General features: G+C 35.9%; 2 protein-coding genes across 3 annotated transcripts; both read left to right on the top strand.

Moving 5' to 3' along the window:
* Window positions 1-260: 260 nt before the first annotated feature.
* LOC113307887 lies at window positions 261-2,616 on the top strand. Its single transcript, XM_026556358.1, has 2 exons — window positions 261-1,742; window positions 1,927-2,616. The coding sequence occupies exons 1-2, from the start codon at window positions 690-692 to the stop codon at window positions 2,395-2,397; spliced, it is 1,524 nt and encodes a 507-aa protein (XP_026412143.1). The 5' UTR covers window positions 261-689; the 3' UTR covers window positions 2,398-2,616.
* Window positions 2,617-10,398: 7,782 nt separating this feature from the next.
* Window positions 10,399-13,821, top strand: LOC113307873 (NADH dehydrogenase [ubiquinone] 1 alpha subcomplex subunit 2-like). 2 transcript variants are annotated; one of them, XM_026556340.1, is made up of 4 exons: window positions 10,399-10,523; window positions 12,239-12,372; window positions 12,514-12,620; window positions 13,437-13,821. In XM_026556340.1, the coding sequence occupies exons 2-4, from the start codon at window positions 12,287-12,289 to the stop codon at window positions 13,538-13,540; spliced, it is 297 nt and encodes a 98-aa protein (XP_026412125.1). In that variant the 5' UTR covers window positions 10,399-10,523; window positions 12,239-12,286; the 3' UTR covers window positions 13,541-13,821. The 2 variants fall into 2 exon arrangements, with proteins under 2 accessions (XP_026412125.1, XP_026412132.1); XM_026556347.1 differs by lacking the exon at window positions 10,399-10,523 and adding an exon at window positions 10,591-10,727.
* The last annotated feature ends 4,316 nt before the right edge of the window (window positions 13,822-18,137 follow it).

Below are 18,137 nucleotides of genomic sequence, written 5' to 3'. Positions count from 1 at the left end.
GCAAATTATCAATCAAATGGTTGGATTGTCCACCGAGGATATTCGCAGTATGGGACCCACAAAACGGCGGGTCTAGATGGAAGACCTTTTCTTGGCTACTAAACAAAATAATGATCCCCGGACATAAAATTATTTGTAAAGGCTTCTTTTGAGAAAGAAAGGGAAAAACAACCTGAGGTAATGGTTTTGTTATTTATATCATCGTATTTTATATGGCATTCAAAGTACAGCTGTTTCATCATCAAGACAAAAAAACAATTCAAATCACAAATAAAATTAAAAAAATTCTTTCCATTATTATTATTATTATTGGCTTGATAAACAAAAAACGAGCACATGGCTTGTGTGCTGTCATGACAAATTCACATTTCATACACACCTTATTATCATTCAACCGAATCACCACTCCATATTTTCTTAGCTGTTCCTATTAAATGTCTCTTTCTAATCTCTAAATCCCAAAAAAAAACTTCCCATAAAGTCATATATATCTACACATACAATAATTTTGTATCTACATATTGACAGAGAGTTTGTATTGTGAGGAGAAGAAGGTCACCGAACAGCATCTCACATGGCTTCTTCATATTGAGAGAGAGAGACCCACAAATAGAACTATCACCATTACAAGAAAAACATCAAAGAAAACCCCAAAATATTTTTTCTTTTTTGATTCTTTTGTTGTAGTTATGGATTTATTGTCCAGTACTGTTTCATCGTTAGCATCATCTTTCAAAAGTGAATACAAAGGAGAGGAGGAAGAAGAAGAACTGGATCAGCTTTTAGATGAGTATTGGTTTTTTGAGAATTTGTTTCATAGAAAAGAAAAGAATATGTTGTCTACAACTGATTTATGGAACAGTATTCAAAACCATAATAAGAATATAAGATTTGATGATGATGAGGAGGAGGAGGAGGAGAAAAAGAAGCAGAATCAATTTGGTGTTGATGACAATGTTTCTTCAACTACTCATCCCAATGATGAAGATGATGATTTACCGAAAGAAAAAGACGGCGGGAAATTTGTTCGTCAGAGTTCGCTTCGAACGAGCCCATCGCTCCCGCCATCATTAGGAAGAGACAAGGAAATTCATCGAAGATCTTCAAGCAAGTTGTCTAGGCAATACTCACTTAGCTCTTCCAAAGCTGTTCCACAGGTACACGACTCTGAGTTCCAATACTATAAAAGGCAGTCGTCTGATCCGTTGTACAACAATTCGATGCATAACGTTCAAGAGACAGTTTTTGAGAATGATCAAGAGATGGTGGTTAATAAGGAGAAGAAATCTAAGGCGATTACAAATTCTTCGACGAAAGAGATATCAACCTTTATTGTTTATAATAGTTTGCTTCGAGCTCCATCGCTTCCACCATCAGTTGGAAGATCAAACAAGGTTGTACAAGAGAAAGAATCTAATGGAAGAGTGAGCAGATTGACAAGGCAAGCATCACTTAGCTCTTCAAAAAGCGTTACACAGGAATCTGAGATTCAACAAGACTATAGACGACATTCCAACAATATTCAAGAAATAGTTACTGGGAATCAGAAACAGGGGATTAAAGATTCAGCCTCTATTACCAATTCTTCAAAGGAGTCATTAATATTTGCTCCTAATTTGCTTCGAACCCCGTCTTTACCACCCTTAAGGAAGGAGGAGGAATCTCTTCGCAGATCAAGCAAGTTATCTCGGCAATCATCGCTTACCTCTTCGGATGTTATGCCTCCAATAAATATTCCTAAGGTACTTAACACTATACTAATTACCATTTTCAAGATTTTGGCTTGTTTATCCAATTTGTCTATTTTAGCAATGGTGAAATGAATAGTAAAATGGACCACTCTACCAATTAATAGATATGTACAAATTATAATGCACAGGTCATAAATTGTTTCTAATCGTCTCTTTTATCTGTTATTTGATTTAGATTGGACCACAGCCGGCGATGCGAAGCCCGGGAATACCTCGACACCGGTCAAAAAAAGAAGATAGCAGCATACGTAAGGATGGAACAAGGACTCCCCCACTTTGTGCAACTAAAGAAGTGATAAGAAGAAGCTTAAGTTACAAAAGGAGTTCTTCAACTAAGATCGATCTCGAAGTGGAAGAAGTACAAGGATTCAAGGACTTAGGATTTGTATTTGATACAGAACAAATTAACGAAAGTTTGGCTAACATAATTCCTGGTTTACAAGAAAAGAAGTCAGTAAATATGGAAGCAGACGAAAATGAAAAGAAAACAACAAGAAGACCTTATCTATCCGAAGCATGGTTAGTACAACCATCAAAACCTACAGTTCCAGCTTGGGTTGACAAAAGATCGGCAGGAGACATGAAAGAACAATTGAAATATTGGGCTAGATCTGTTGCCTCTAATGTAAGAATACAAGAGTGTTAAAACAAAAAATAAAAAAAAATTAATTAATATGATTTTGATGATGAAAATCCAAAACAGGTTTGGGTTTTAGGACTTAGGAGAGACCCAGGATATGTAAAAGACCCTGCTGATTATACTTTGTAATCTTTGTTCTGTACATATTAAATTTTGTACCCGGTACAACATGTTTATTAATGTAAGAGTGGTATTGAAGATTGATGATGCATATTGTTTGTGACACTCATATATATACTTGTCCGCAGTAAGAATCTGCATTGATTGTGAAGTTAGACACCGAAAGTTCAAGCAACGTACAAAGCCTCTGACTGCACAATATTAACAGAACAAATCCTGGTCTGTATGCAATTGCATACACCAATTCTGCACATTTTAGTGTCCGAGTAGAAATTGCATATGAATGCCTTCTATTGTTTGGCTGTCGTTGCCTCATTCAGGTTCTACCTAGGTAGAGATTCAGGACCGGTAGAATGTCTCTGGCATTGAATCGGGATTTAGTCTAACAGGGATGGCACCTCCCGAAAGAACAAAGTGAGATATGAGGGATAACACAGTGACCAAAGACAGAATTCAAGAACAAATAACCACCACCAACAACCACCAAGTGGTTACTTATTTTGGGAAAATTTTGTTGTGATGCTGTATTGCCAGAATGGCAAATATACAATGAACGTTGTCAATCAGGACAAAAATAAAAATGTGACAACTACCACAAATAAGAAAAGAATTCTATGTACCAAGTTTTATTCCTTTATTCGGCTGCAAGCACCAAAACAGGAGTGTGACCCAATTCCAAAACGAATTCTTAACCAACTCATTTTTATCCAAATAAAAACATTTTTTGTGGGAGAAAATTAAAGACAAGGTTGCAATTGCAAGGGTCTTTTTATCAAGGCACGGACTGCCTTATGGAAACCTACTTTAGATAAGAGAAAAGAAGGCTAGGATTTAGAGAGCTTCATACCATATCACGAGAACAGCCTGAAAGCTTATAACTAGCTCAAACTCTCTAACTAGGAGTCTTCTCAACAACTGAAAAAGAAAAAGGCGCCTGGTCATGGTTTTTGTTTGCTACCACTCGGCCTTCCATGACATCATGCAATCCCATCCATAGGGCTGTTCATGGTCGGTTTTGGTTCGGTTTCTAGCCAAACCAAAACCGAAACCAATACTATCGGTTTCTAAAAATCTAAACCAAACCAATCCATTAACCATTGGTTCGGTTTCTAAATGGTTCCAGCCGGTTTCGGTTTGTCCCAGTGGTTTTTGGTTAACCAATAATTATGTCAAACGACTCAAACAAAAAAAAAGATACACAAATTCACAGATAAAAAAATCGTAGTTGCCGATAGTATTGGTTTACACAAATTTACATACAAAAAAAATAAATAAAAAAATATCAAGAATAGTTAAAGCTTAATCTAAATCTAGAGATCAAAAGAAGATATATAATATATCTTAATTTAGTTAGTGATAAACAAAAAAGAATGAAAAAGGGAAGAAGAAAGTCGAGTAGCAGCAGTGACTGCTGTAGTTAGGGGTGGAGAAGGGAGGAGACTGAGAGAAGGAGAAAGAGAAAGAGGGAGAATATCATACTGAAATATTAGATTTAGGGTTTTTATTTATCCTCTAAATCAATGGGTAGAATCGAATACTTGTTAATCAAGGTAGAAACTAAATTTAAAAATTAATCGGTTTTCCAATGGTTTTTGGTTCGGTTTTAGAGATCAAACCAAACCAAAACCAACACTATCGGTTTTCCATTTTCTACACCATAACCAATCCATTAGTAAATGGTTCGGTTTGGTTTCTTCCTAATTGGTCTGGTTCGGTCCGGTTCCAGCGGAAAACCGAAACCATGTTCAGCCCTACCATCCGCACACTATCTATGCCGTCAATCTAGTTTGACATATTTAATTATCTAGCTTGATTCTACCCATTATTGTAATTGAAACCTTGTTAACACAACATTCAGGACATCTTCAACGGGACCCAAAGTTGTACACAATAGTTTCTTTATTAGGGGTTTTCTGTCTTTGGTATTTTTGTATTACGAAGCTATAATCAGTTAGGAAACACATTGCCTTGAAGTTCAAGGAATTAGTGTATATATATATTAGGGTATCACCCAGGCCTTCGGCCTGGTCTCAACCTCTCGTGCGCCTTCGGCGCGTGGGACTTTATGATTTGTCCCGGCTATCGGCATGTCTGATCATTCTGGCTCGCGACGTCGAAATCCTTTCGTCTGGTGGATTATTTTCTAGATAATGTGCATCCATAAAAATAAAGTTACTATCCTTGAATTGTTTCCTTCTAAAAAAGACGCATGTTCCTTCCAAATACTTTGACCTTCATTAAATAATTGAAGAACAATAGAGGTGCACAATGACGTTAAGTAAATGTACGGAATACATGGATTACTTACAAATTGTTGTGGATGGTTTCAAAGTGGGCAAGGTCTGTATCAGCTGGATTGGAATGAACTTTATTCAAGTATAGTTTGTACCCGCATTTTAAAATAGTTTCATTTTCACATTGCATTATAACTGGAAGGTAAATAAACTTACGTTCTGCATTGAGTACTTGGCTCTGGGCGTCAAGTTTGGTTTCACGCCATTCTTATCATGCAAGACCAATACCATCCATTCTGGCCAACAATTTTTTTTATAGATAGCCTTGCTATATTGCTAATGAGGAACTTATAGTCTGTCAAAGAGTTACTTGTTTCCAAAAATAAAAAGTTAAACAAACTATAAGACAGAAAAAGGAAAATCGAAATGGAAATCATAAATGACGGTAAACAGATACTCGAATTAAGTCAGTTTAGTACTGCAAACACATACTCGAATTAAGTTAGTTTAGTACTGCATGATTTGCAAACATAGAGAGATGAGCAGTAGAGATCAATAAAAGTCCTCATCGAGATTGAAGAGAACGAACAAAAGTGAAGAAAAAAGAGAGACATAAATTTCCATTCAGGCGACAACAGCTATAAATAACTACAGGAAGAGGTTGCAGAATTAACCAAATATAAAGTCCCACCACTGATATGATGGGAAAAAACCACGAAGGTTCAAATGTTACAAACTTTTTAAGCAAATTACCAATTTCCATGTTTGGTACCATTACATTCCGGACAATGGTAAATAACAATTAATACAATCAAGCGAAATTAAATGAGAAAATAAATAACCAATTTGACACCAGAATTAAAAAGGATACTAAACAAACATCCTTTGAGAACATTTGAGAACTACTAAATTAAGGCATTGAATTTAAAATTTAACTATGAATAAATTGTATCTAATTTATTAACAAAATAGAGAAATTTCATGACACGACTCTCACCTACACAATAAGTGAGGCAAAACAAAAGCGCATAAATATAACTGCAATTGCTATCTCTAAATCTCGCATAGACCGATGATGGATTTGTGAATGTGCCAGCCGATGAGTTCTCTAGAATGTGTGCGCCTACCAACATGCAGTGATATTGCAGCAGTATCGATACCCTGTAGCATCTTCAGAAAATAAAAGAAACAATATTGATCGACCAACATACATATAGAAAGACACCAAAACCAAAAATATACATAAACACAAAGAAAATAGAAAACCACTTAGTGTTGTTGCTTTCTTTGTAACTGATATTATTTTCTCCCTCCAATTTTCTTTGATGGATTACAAAGAAACAATTGCCGCCATTGGTGTTTTAAGAGAATGATCCGACGAGGGACACCAATAAATCCATTGCACATGGTAAGATCAAATTAGTAGTGATTGAAAAAAAAAGAGCAACATCAAAATAAAGAAGAGGAAGTTACCAAGTTTAAACAATATATTTACTTTGAACGAAGTGTACAAAAACACTTGGATTATGAAGTTTTGATGTTTGAAGTGGAAAAATTGAAAAAGTATGCTACTCTGGATGAAGAGGAGATCACTGGCCTCCGGGAGGCCACTAAAACACCCAGCGTTACATAGAGAAAGATCATAAGGGAAGCAGAGACTGACAAGTTATGTACCAAGTCTCTCCAACTGCCTCCAACAATGTACAAAAATTTTGGTATCCATACTCTTCTACTCCTTTCCTTAGTTAAACATACATTAAATTGATGCTTACACATAACTGTTTGATATCTCTTTGAAGATCATGCAATAGTTACTGGAATAGTTATTGTGGGAGTTCCATCCATAACCTTGGTCTGCATTTCATAAAAAGTTGGTCAAACAAATGGATCAAAAACATATAACTTACATAATTTTGCCGGATAAACCATTTACATGAATATTTTCGCTTAGTAAATGAGAATAACAACAACTAAACGGAATGCGAACAGGAGGACCATAATCGTTTATAATCATTACCAACATTAGCCAAATCCACGGTTGAAGAACAATATTCAAAAAATTGTAAGAAAGAAAAATCTCACCTTTGAGACTCCACCAACTTAAGGAAGACCACCATATTTCTTTCTTAATTTTTCAACTTAATCAGCATAAAATGGGATTGATGATTACCTGAACATACCGTTCATTATTACAATAACCTTTAGCATCATCATGGAACTTAATCAGCATATTTCTTTCTTCTATTCCGTTGTGGCATTGATGGATTCCTCACTTTCACTCTCACCTGCAAAATTCACATCAACAAACCAACCTCAGTCTCGGCTAATGATGTCCAAGATGATGCCACAAACCCTCACCTTCTACCTCTCTATATGGGCTATGGATTTTGCGAGACGATTTGTGGTAAAACTTAAGGTAAAGAGAGAAAGAAGCCACAAACCCTCTACTACGTCCATTCAACAATGAAGAAGGCGAAATAATTATTGAGCAGGAAAATATGTAGAGAGTTAAGTTTTTTTTGTTTCCATGAAACTGACTAATTACGGTTTCCACAGTTAGCGGAATAGGATTCGTATCTAACCGCTAAAGATTTGTACGCATGGCATAATTTTGAACAAATTTTAAGCGACAGCTCTCCACGTATTGAAACTGCAAAAACGGAACCACCAAGATTTGATTAGGTCGTGACACGTTTTGGTGTTAAAACTTTTCACCAGACCTGAAACTTTTTGACCCATTTTCCGCCAAAAGATCCGATACCCCATATCAAAAACGAACGACAGGATTTGTCTCAAGGACAACTGACGGTGGATGGCCAAAAAGACCACTCTGTTTTAGTTTATTGATGCTGAGTCTCTTTGTAAGTCGATTGTACAATTATAATCAATAACAAAGTTCTGTTTAAAGTCTGTTCTTCTCTTTCTCTAAGTTAACCTAAAACCCTAGTAGTTCTAGCTAACCTGTTTGAGGCATACTGAAAGGTTTTGAGGCATACTAAATGATGATACCATCTAGGATATGTTTATTAGGGGTGTCCTAGTCATGATGATGTTACTAGGTGTCACACTCCCATTTATTCGCTTAAAATTTTCATGGACATGACCAGCAATGATTGTGGTTCAGTGAATCAACTTCACCCAGAATCACTCAGCCTTGCATACTCGCATCAAAGTACGCATCTGCCTTCACTCTAAAGGCTTTGCACAACGGAAGTATTTTCTTCTTTCTCCCTAACTCTTCATGCCCCCATAAGCATAAGAGGTTCTGTCATGTACTTAGACAATTCGCATACCGAACCAGCATCACAATTAACACAAAGAATACTGCAACAAATCCATTTTATTGCATTAAAGGAAGATTACAAAACTCGTCCATCACATGAACCAAAACAGAACATTCACCCTCTTGGTGAATGCCTAAAACACTCTACATTAGTGGTTCTTCTCCCAAACGAATAACACTCATTTACAAGGGTTCTATGGCTATTTATAATGCCAAGAACCAGGGCCAATCCGTATGCAACACAGTTGCACGCCTATGGACAACCATATGTCCATAGGTTGTTCCCCTAACCGCCAGCCTTACTTTTTAACTGCCAACTTTAGTGCTGGCTTGCAGAATTGCGCCACACTTGTCTTGAACGGGTAGGACATGCCAAACTCGGTTACAAAGCTCCTTTATAACCGTCTTCAACCTGCTCTTTCACTTTGGCATGCGTGTGATGCACACACACTCGAAACTGACATCTTGAACTCAAATCCGACAATCATTGCACTTCGCAACTTGGCCCTGCCAATGGTTGCGCTTTACTCAACTTGCACTTAGCTTATTTGGATGCCAACATCCAAATACCTTGCCAATTGAGTCTTGACTTGCTTAGTTCAACTTCATACTTCATATGCATCATTTGCATTCCTTTTTCCTGAGCAATTGATACCAATGTCGCATTTGGCCCCGCCATTGTTGCATATGCATTGTCCAAGCCTTGGCTAAAGCTTAGGACTATGCCATAGACCAACTCCTGGCCTATTTTTCACTCTTGCATCATCCTTGAGTTTGAGCCAACTCAATTCCACGGATATGCATCAATGCCAACATCACGTGTTACATCTGTCAACTTTGGCCATGTCTTGCCAATCCCTCAATGAAGCTTCATTGTGTCGTCCAATAAGCTTCATTACTTAGCCAAATGTCTTTACAGTGTAGCACCACCTTTGCGCTTCACTGGCCCTGCCGGGTTATGCCATCCTTAGCACTTGACAGTCTACGCAGTGTTGCACCATTCTGGCTGCACACTGACTTGGCCTGCAACTCTGTAACGCGCAATCATTGTGCGCCACTTGCCTGGCACGTCATACTAGGTTACCCTTTAATTAGATTAAATTACTTAAATAACTTTCAATTTTATTAAGAAATTAATCTAAAACTAATTAAATTATTTAAAAATCTTTAACTAAATTAAAAAATTAAATCGCAACTAATGAAAATAATAAAAAAAAATAGTTTCATTTTTTTCGATGAGAATATTTTGATCATCGATTAAAATCAAAACTAGATACATTTGAGTGCTAAATCCAAATCGCGATTGCTCTCAAATGCATTTTAGAAGGTATTTGAAACAAACCCATCTTGTTTTTGATTGTTTTTCTTTTGTTTGATCGATTCAATAGGATTTAGAAGATGAAAGTAGGATTTACAGATATTGGTTCGGCCCAAAATTATTAGACGAACCTAGCCTTGTTCTTCGTTTTTACTTTTTCAGAAGATCGGTTCGGCTGATCTTGAAAAATATAATTTGAGTCGAACCTAGGATGTTGTTTAGGGAAATATTAGGTTCGTTTGATTCGAATCTGGTTGGTTTTCGGCCGGAATTTTAACTTGAATAGGTTTAGAGATTCATTGATGTTCAGCTGGTTTTGGTATTGCTAAATTTTGAGCGAAACATTATACTGTAGACTAGTTCGAATAAAATTAAGGTTCGGCTAACTATTAGACGAGTTAGAATGAGCCGAACCATAAACAAAAATTCAAATACTTGGGTTCGACTTTAAATTTATAAGCCGAATGGTTCTTCGCGCGTAAAGTTCGGCCTTTAGTTTTCAGCCGAACGCGGAACAGATCTTCGAAAAAAACAAAATTTTTGATGAATTCAACCTAAAGAAAGGAACTTATCATCTTGTACAACTATACTTGTGTATTATATTAGCATAAAGTTCCTCATCACCCATTTTGAATCACAAAATTCTCAGATTTCTCATAAATCTCTATAACCTAGGTTTTTATTCACTTCTTCTTCCTCTCGAAACGTCAAACTCTCTCACAAAAAACAGATTTTTTTTCTACTAATTACTTAATTTTAATCAATCTTTAACAACACTAATTAATCATAATCATTAACATCTAATCATTATCAATATCATCAACACTAATTAAATAAGGATATATTAGCCATTATTAAAAATGGATGGATAAGGGTTGATGGTCTTTTTTATCTAGTGACTCTATTTTATCACCATTTGTTAAAAAAAATGAATATGCCTCAAAAGAGTCAAAACAGGCTTCTTGTAATTATGCTGAAATACTATTAAGCCCATTTAACTGTAGAAAGTTTCAGTTTATAAGGCCCAAATGAGATGCAAGCCCGAAGTCAATGCCCTCTGTGTTTATTCCAAAACCACTCCTCACCTTTTCCTTCTTCTGTCTACAGAAGCAAGGATTCTTTTCATCGAGAAGAGAAAAGTTGAGAGAAGTGAAAATCGCGAATCTTTTTGTTTCAGGTAGTTAATGAATCCTTATCCTTTAACCGTTGCTAGTTTTATACAGAAGCTCATTTTTATTATTATCTGACGGGATGTCATTCTGTCAAATGACATCAAGAAACAATCAAACGAAATGAACCCTCAAATTGAAATCAAGAAAAGAAATGAAATCAACCCTCAACTGAAATCAAGAAAAGCTTAAGAAATTTGAGCGTGATTCAGGTAGATTGTATAAGTAAATCCTATAAATTATCTTAGTATTCATATAAGAAAATAAGAGATTCGCAATTTAGGGTTTCATGTTATAGTAGATTGAAATTTAATTATATCCTTTAAAATTGTCCTACATACTGAGTTCAATGTTTTGTTTTTCCTGTTGATTTTTGGTGGAACTATCTTCATTTCAGATCTACTAATATTAGGTTCTATGTTACTGTCCGTGGCTGAACTTCTGAATCTGATTTTAGTTAGTCATCTTCAATTGGTTTTAATGGTATTGAGTGTGAAGAAAAACCACACTTCAGATATATGACATTGCGATTCTCAAGTGTCTGGTAACAGAACAAGTCAGGGTTTTAGTTATAAGTTATTGTTGGATTTGTTTGTTTCCCTGTGGATCATTGGATTTTTGTTTAGGTGTTGAGTATGTGATGCTTTCCTGGTTATGGGCAATACCTGAGTGCATATTTCTATTGCTCTATTGGTTTTGACTATTACCCGCAATTGTGATTACAACGTATGTTACTTGGGTTAGAAAGATTTTAGCCCTATGAAGGAACTTTCATCTACCTGAGAATTGGTTTAGAATACCGTCCAATCTCTTTAAATTTGGGGTTACATTTATCCGCAAGAATGTTTAGTAGTTTATTGTGCACTGCACTTGACGTTTGTAAACCACGTCTAAGTGCACGGGGCTTGACTTGGAAAAATTGATCAGTGCACAAAATAATTTAAAGTTTCTAATGACTTCTTTTGGTCTGTGAGTTCTAGGGTTTCTGATATTCACAGATTATAAGAGAATAGAGACGGCTTAAGAAGTTGTACATACGGTGATTAAGGCTTTGAAGCGACTGTTGTTTGTCATTCTGATACAGCAGTAAATATTTAGTCAGTTCATATGCTTTCATTTATTCCAGTAGTGATCATCATTATCTTGCTCATTCAATTTATAATGTCAAATTTAAGATATTGCCAACAAATCATTACTCCTCGACATCTAATGCTTTCACTTGCATTTCTGTCTCACCAGGGAAAGAATCTCTTAGTCTTTGACATTTTGAGCATAAATTATTAGTCTTGACGTCCATTAACAATTCACTTAGGCACCAAACTCTAATCATAATATAAAATAATTGCTGTCCAAATTTCAGATGATAAAGATTAAGTACAATATTTAGACATAAATCAAACAGCTCTTACTCTTTCATGTTAAGGTCTCTCACTTACTAATGATCATATGGTGAATCGGTGATTTAATATTTGTTGTGGTATCCCCCTCTTTATATGAAGTGAGAGTAGCTGAAATTGGGTATGAAACTGTTAACTTTCAAGATATATGACTTCTTTATTTTTGATGAAGACCCAGAATCACCCTTTATACCACTGTTCATCTGCAGGAAAACTTACGAGTAAACCTTTTTGTTTGGTTTCACAGCATATCTTCCTCTCCTTTTTTGTATTTTTGAAAAACTAAAAAGTTTTCCATCTGCAACCGTGTTCTTTTTGGTTTTTAGGTTTTTGTTTGCACTCTGTAGACAAGTGATCTAGAGAGAAAGAGGGAGATGGCTTGGAGAGGACAGCTATCCAAGAATCTTAAAGAACTCCGTGTTTTGTTCTGCCAATCTTCCCCGGCAAGTGCCCAAACCAGGTATTTCCTTCTTCTTTTATATATATATAATAATCCACCTTGTTCATCTCGTTTATTGATCTATTTGAATTGTAATTGTGTGGTTCCACTTTCGCACCTAGTTATGTGATCAATGATGAATACTTTATTTGCTGGACACAGAGAATTTGTTCAGAAGAATTACAAAGATTTGAAGACATTGAACCCAAAGCTGCCTATATTGATCCGTGAATGCAGCGGAGTAGAGCCTCAGCTGTGGGCCAGATTCGGTATGGTCTTTCTTGTTTTCAAATTAGCATAATATTTTGTTTGAAAGAATTGGTATTTGGATCTCATGGTTAAAGGCCTACATATCCTATTTTTCGTTTCCAAACATACTCTTACTTACAAAATATAAAAAACTATTAACGGTTCAGTCTGTGATTCACATAGATGATAGATCAGTGTACTTTAATGTTTTTGATTTAGCATAGACTTTTGTTCCTTGAAGCCATCACAGGGAAATAGTTAAGGTTTTCTTCATGAATGTGCTTGGTTCCCATAAGCTATAATTAGATGTCCGGAAGAGTGTCTCATATACCAGGCCAATTTTGTTACTAATCATGTTGGTGAGTGAAGGTCAGTAATGAAGGGGGAGTGGACCATATCTCCCAGATCTATGAGTCCCCAAATGATGGAAAGGCCAAATCCGTCCATTTATTTGATTGTCGTCATTGTTTAGTCGGTTAACTAGACTCAAGTCAGCAAGGGGAAATGGTCATGCATAAGGTGGAGGCTATTTGAAAAATTCTTTGACCATCCTGATGACCAAAATAGTAATGTAAACATATAGCAATGCTCATATTTGGAACAGCAACCCATTTGATAGATTGAGGCACTGAGCGTCTTCTAATAACAAGTACAACATAAATAAACCTGTTCACATCTAGATTTTTGCGAAACCTTTGGATCCCAAGCAAGTACTCTTATATTTGTTTTACTTATTGTATGTATAATTTTTAACTTGGTTTCTAAAGTGATAAATAACTCAGACTGATCTTCCTACTGCCTGAACTTTAAGAACTAACACTGGTTCCTTTACACAGACATGGGTGTTGAACGAGGATTTTATCTGGAAGGATTGACAGAAACACAGATTGAAAAAGTGCTCGAGGAGGTTAAGAAAGCTGGAGCGACCTTCGAAGGATGAATTCCGGTGTTTGTATTTTATATTTCTGGATGAAATGAACCAAGAACTATGACAGATTGCTTCTTTTGAGTGTCTGTGTTTGGTATTTTGGATGAAATAAATTAGGAACGATGTGAATTATTTCCTTGAGGTGGCATGCTGTTCTTCTGGTCATGTTTGCTGTAAGATATCTCTTTGAGAGTGGATCATCATTTATTAGATTACCATTCTCGAAAATCATCTTGTGTACATTTGGTATCAGATTAACATTGCCCTGAATTCAATTATCAAACACGTTTAAAGTAAGAATCTAACCACCCACATAGAGGATCCTCAGGAAAGGCCACTGCTGTGAGTCCACTGATGACGCCATGATCCATTAACCTTTACTTTTCGCCAAGTAACTTCTGCCACCTAGACTTTGATTCTTTTTTTTCTTTCGTGATCCAACTCAAAATCTCGAGTTCCAGATCTTAGCTCTTGGTAACTTCAGGTCTCGTCTCTCCTTGTTGCTCTAGAACTCAGGTTACACACGTATCTTGATCGTTACGTCTGGCACATAATCACGTTATTCAAGTATGTAATCTATTCGATAAAGTTTTTTTGATAGATAAAAGAATTTGGTGCTGGCGAGTTTCAAATCCCTTACAGACCTTTAGAAAGTCGAATCGAAAAGAAAGCAGGGAACAGAGATTCAGTGATTATGATGGTCCTCTCTGTGGGATTCGAAACTCGCCAGCACCAAATTCTTTACCTATCAAAAAAAAAAAAACTTTATCGAATAGATTACATACTTGAATAACGTGATTATGTGCCAGACGTAACGATCAAGATACGTGTGTAACCTGAGTTCTAGAGCAACAAGCAGAGACGAGACCTGAAGTTACCAAGAGCTAAGATATGGAACTCGAGATTTGGGGTTGGATCATGACGAAAGAAAAAAAAATCAAAGTCTAGGTGGCAGAAGTTACTTGGCGAAAAGTAAAGGTTAATGGATCAAGATACGAAATCTACAAGAAACAAGTCGCATAACCGATTACAATTAAGCAGACGTACCTATTTAGATCGAATACGTACAAACCTGTGCAAATCCAATTATAAAGATAAACAATATAATGCGGAAAAGGAAAAACAAAAGATACCAGCAATTTTGTTAACGAGAAAACCGCAATAACAGAAAAACAACGGGACCTTGTCCAGATTTAAACACCACATTGTATTAAGCAGCTACAGACACTAGCCTACTATCATACTTCAAACAGGAATGTAGTTGAGACCGAATCCACCCTCCAAGCAGGATTCTACACACTTGATTCCCTTAGCTGATCTCACCCACAACTAAGAGTTGCTACGACCCAAAGTCAAAGACTTGATAAAAAAATCTGTCTCACATAGAAAAGTCTATTGAATAGATAAATTTGTCTCACAGATAAACCTATGAGTTTTCTTCCGTCTTTTGATAAATCAAGGTGAACAGGAACCAATTGATATACCAGACTTATATTCCCGAAGAACATCCTAGAAATATCAACCACCTCACAATAATCTTAATCGTATGGTAGCGAAACAAGATATTGTGGAATCACAAACGATGAGACGAAGATGTTTGTGCCTACTTTTTATCTTGCCAATCGGAGATTAAGTATCGAGCAAATCTTAGAGAAAATAGTACTCAATCACGATAGAAAACAGTAAGATCAGAATACGCAACTACAAAGAAAATAGTTGGGTCTGGCTTCACAATCCCAATGAAGTCTTCAAGTCGTTAATCTACAGGGTTTTGGAAAAACCTAAGGTTAAAGGAGAATCGACTCTAGTCGCAACTAGTATCACACAAGAGGTGTGGGGATTAGGTTTCCCAGTTGCTAGAGTTCTCCTTTATATAGTCTTCAAATCAGAGTTTGCAATCAATGTTACCTTGGTAACAACGCATTCAATATTCACCGTTAGATGAAAACCTGATTAGACTCAAGCTAATATCTTTCAACCTTTAGATCGAACTTAGCTTGTTATACACAAATGAAAAGTGACTTCATTTAGATATGGGTAACCGTACCTAAACGTGTACACCTTTGTTGGCTCAACAATAGTTAACCGAAGTTATCCATATGAACACTTTCATATCAACCATATTCATCTTAACCATAACTAGTTCAAATGACTCAAATGAAACTAGTTCTAGAGTTGTTCAATTGTTTATATTCTTATAGAAGTATTCACTCGAATCAAGTCATGAACATTATATCTACGGTTTTCAAAAGATTGCATTCCTTATTATATAAATGTATTAGTTCATGAACAAATCGATTTTAGAACATTATCCACTCAGGTATGCAAACGGGTACGCATACCTTAGAGGTCGGACTAAGTTTCGGTTCGCCAGTATGCGAACGGGTATGCATACCTCCAAACTCAGCAGAAATTCCCGGACCTGAACCTCATGCCAGTACGTGTACCCGTATGCGTACAAGGTTCCCGGACTTTCACAAGACCAACCAGTACGCATACGGGTATGCATATTATGGTTCCCAGACTTGGATTACATATATGCAAGTACGCATACTATGATTAAATCTAATTGTTCTAAACTCTCATTTCAACCATTGAAACATTCTTGGAAGACGACAATAGCTGTCTCACACACACTATTAGCTTCAAAGCAATTTTCAAGTGATCGAATGATCAATACGAAACATTCTGAGTCTACATCAAATGACTGTCTCACACAAATCATGTAAGATGTTACAATGCGATTTTCACATGATCATCTTTTGACTTTCGTCCAGAATATAAGATGAACTTGGTTGAAGCGAAAGCTTGCCAACACATATTTCGAGAAATATATAAGCGAGTTTAACTCAGCTCGAAATATCAAATGTGCATAATTGAAGTCTATATAGCTATACGACTTTTATCTCAAATAGGAGATAGAGTAGATAGACTTTTGAGTGATAGATGAGTTCAAGTCTCCGCATACCTTTTGTTGATGAAGTTCCACAAGCTCCCCTTAGTAGTTATTCGTCTTCAATCGATGAACCTCGTGAAGTCTAATGCTCAACTACACTTTCTATCCCAATTCGAGACTTAGCTATAAGTAGAATATAAATCAAGACTTATAGTTTTGGAAAATAAACTTGACAAACAAGCTTGAGATAGCAACGGTTGCAAGTTGACCGAGCTAACAGGATGCTATCATTCTTACAAAAACCAATCCTTCGCATTTAGAAGGTAAAAGCTCCCGAAAATGAGACAAAATATTTCAAAAAAAGTAAAGCACCAAAACTTAATTGAGATGGGTTTCTTCCGATGTTGGAAAATAAGCGAAACATTCATTATACGAAAAAGAAACAAAAAATTTGGCATTAAAAAGATTGAAAAAATATTAGCTAAATTTTAGAGCTATCAAAAAATTAGGACTTCTTAGATTGAGACTTGAGTTTTCAGAAACAAAGAACTAATCAAAGTAAGCAAAACCTGAATTAAAAACTAAGTATCAATCTTGACCATGCGTAAAATTATTGTTTGTAAGGTTGCAACCACCCTAAAAACAAACAAATAATAAATGCACGGTGCTTCTTTACTAGTTATTTTGAGTTTACGTTCGAAAGAATTTATCGATAAAGTTAAAGCATGTGCATCTATACACATACTGGTGGGGATGTATTTTTTGGGTTGGATGTGAACTTCTAACCCTTCTAGAGCTTAGGTCATTCCATCTAACTCCAATGTTTTCTAACAATCAAATGAGCCCCACAAAAATAGAGTTTTTGTTCCTCATAAAGTTAATCTAGAGGTTGCACCACCTTCAAAAAATGCAGTTTCAGATTTACAACATCCATAATCATGAATAACTCTTCAAGATTAATCAAATAACCCTACCAACTAAACTTATCAAGTTGTTCCCCTTGTGTATCTAGGCTCTGCCATTAAAAAATGTGATTCAACATTTATATGCAGAATTTCAGATACTAATAAAGTGCATTGTGGTTTTCATATGTGACCAATTTACTTGAAAGATATTGTTAGTCATGTTTGTGTTATAGATGATGTCCGTAATTTCAGTTGTTTTCATATGTGACCCTGACCTCTCTCCTTTCCCATAAACCGTTAAAAAAAATCTTCTTTGTTTTTATCTTGATTTACCCGGATTTGATCTGATATTTCGGATCTTCCTGGCAGATCAAGGTTAGTCTTCCTAGTTTGTATAGTTTTTGATAAAACAAATTGTTGCTCCCGCAATTTTTAGGGTTCTTTTCATATTTCTGATTAATCTAATTGTTATATATTTGTATAACAATTTCATATAGCCTTCAAGGAGGTTCTATCGATTATTGCAATCGTTTCAAATACATCTCCGAGGACGAATTGCATTGGCTTGACGTAGATCTACATTACCATGAAGATCCATTGCTACCGGACGTGATCGTGTTTTCGATACACGATGCATATTACTCCTCTGTTATAGGAGCATCAAATCTTAAAGAAGAAAATAAACTTGTTCCCTTGAAGAACAATAATTCAAATGGTGGAATCAGAAACTTCACACCATCCCTCAAATAGCATCGATTTCTCAACGAACTACATGAATTTACTACTTTTGTTGTATTTTAGAATACCT

Source organism: Papaver somniferum, chromosome 1 (genome assembly GCF_003573695.1).
Source record: "Papaver somniferum cultivar HN1 chromosome 1, ASM357369v1, whole genome shotgun sequence".
Taxonomy (NCBI): domain Eukaryota; kingdom Viridiplantae; phylum Streptophyta; class Magnoliopsida; order Ranunculales; family Papaveraceae; genus Papaver; species Papaver somniferum.
The sequence above is the reverse complement of the archived record's forward strand: the minus strand, read 5'-3'. Positions and strand labels throughout refer to the sequence as shown.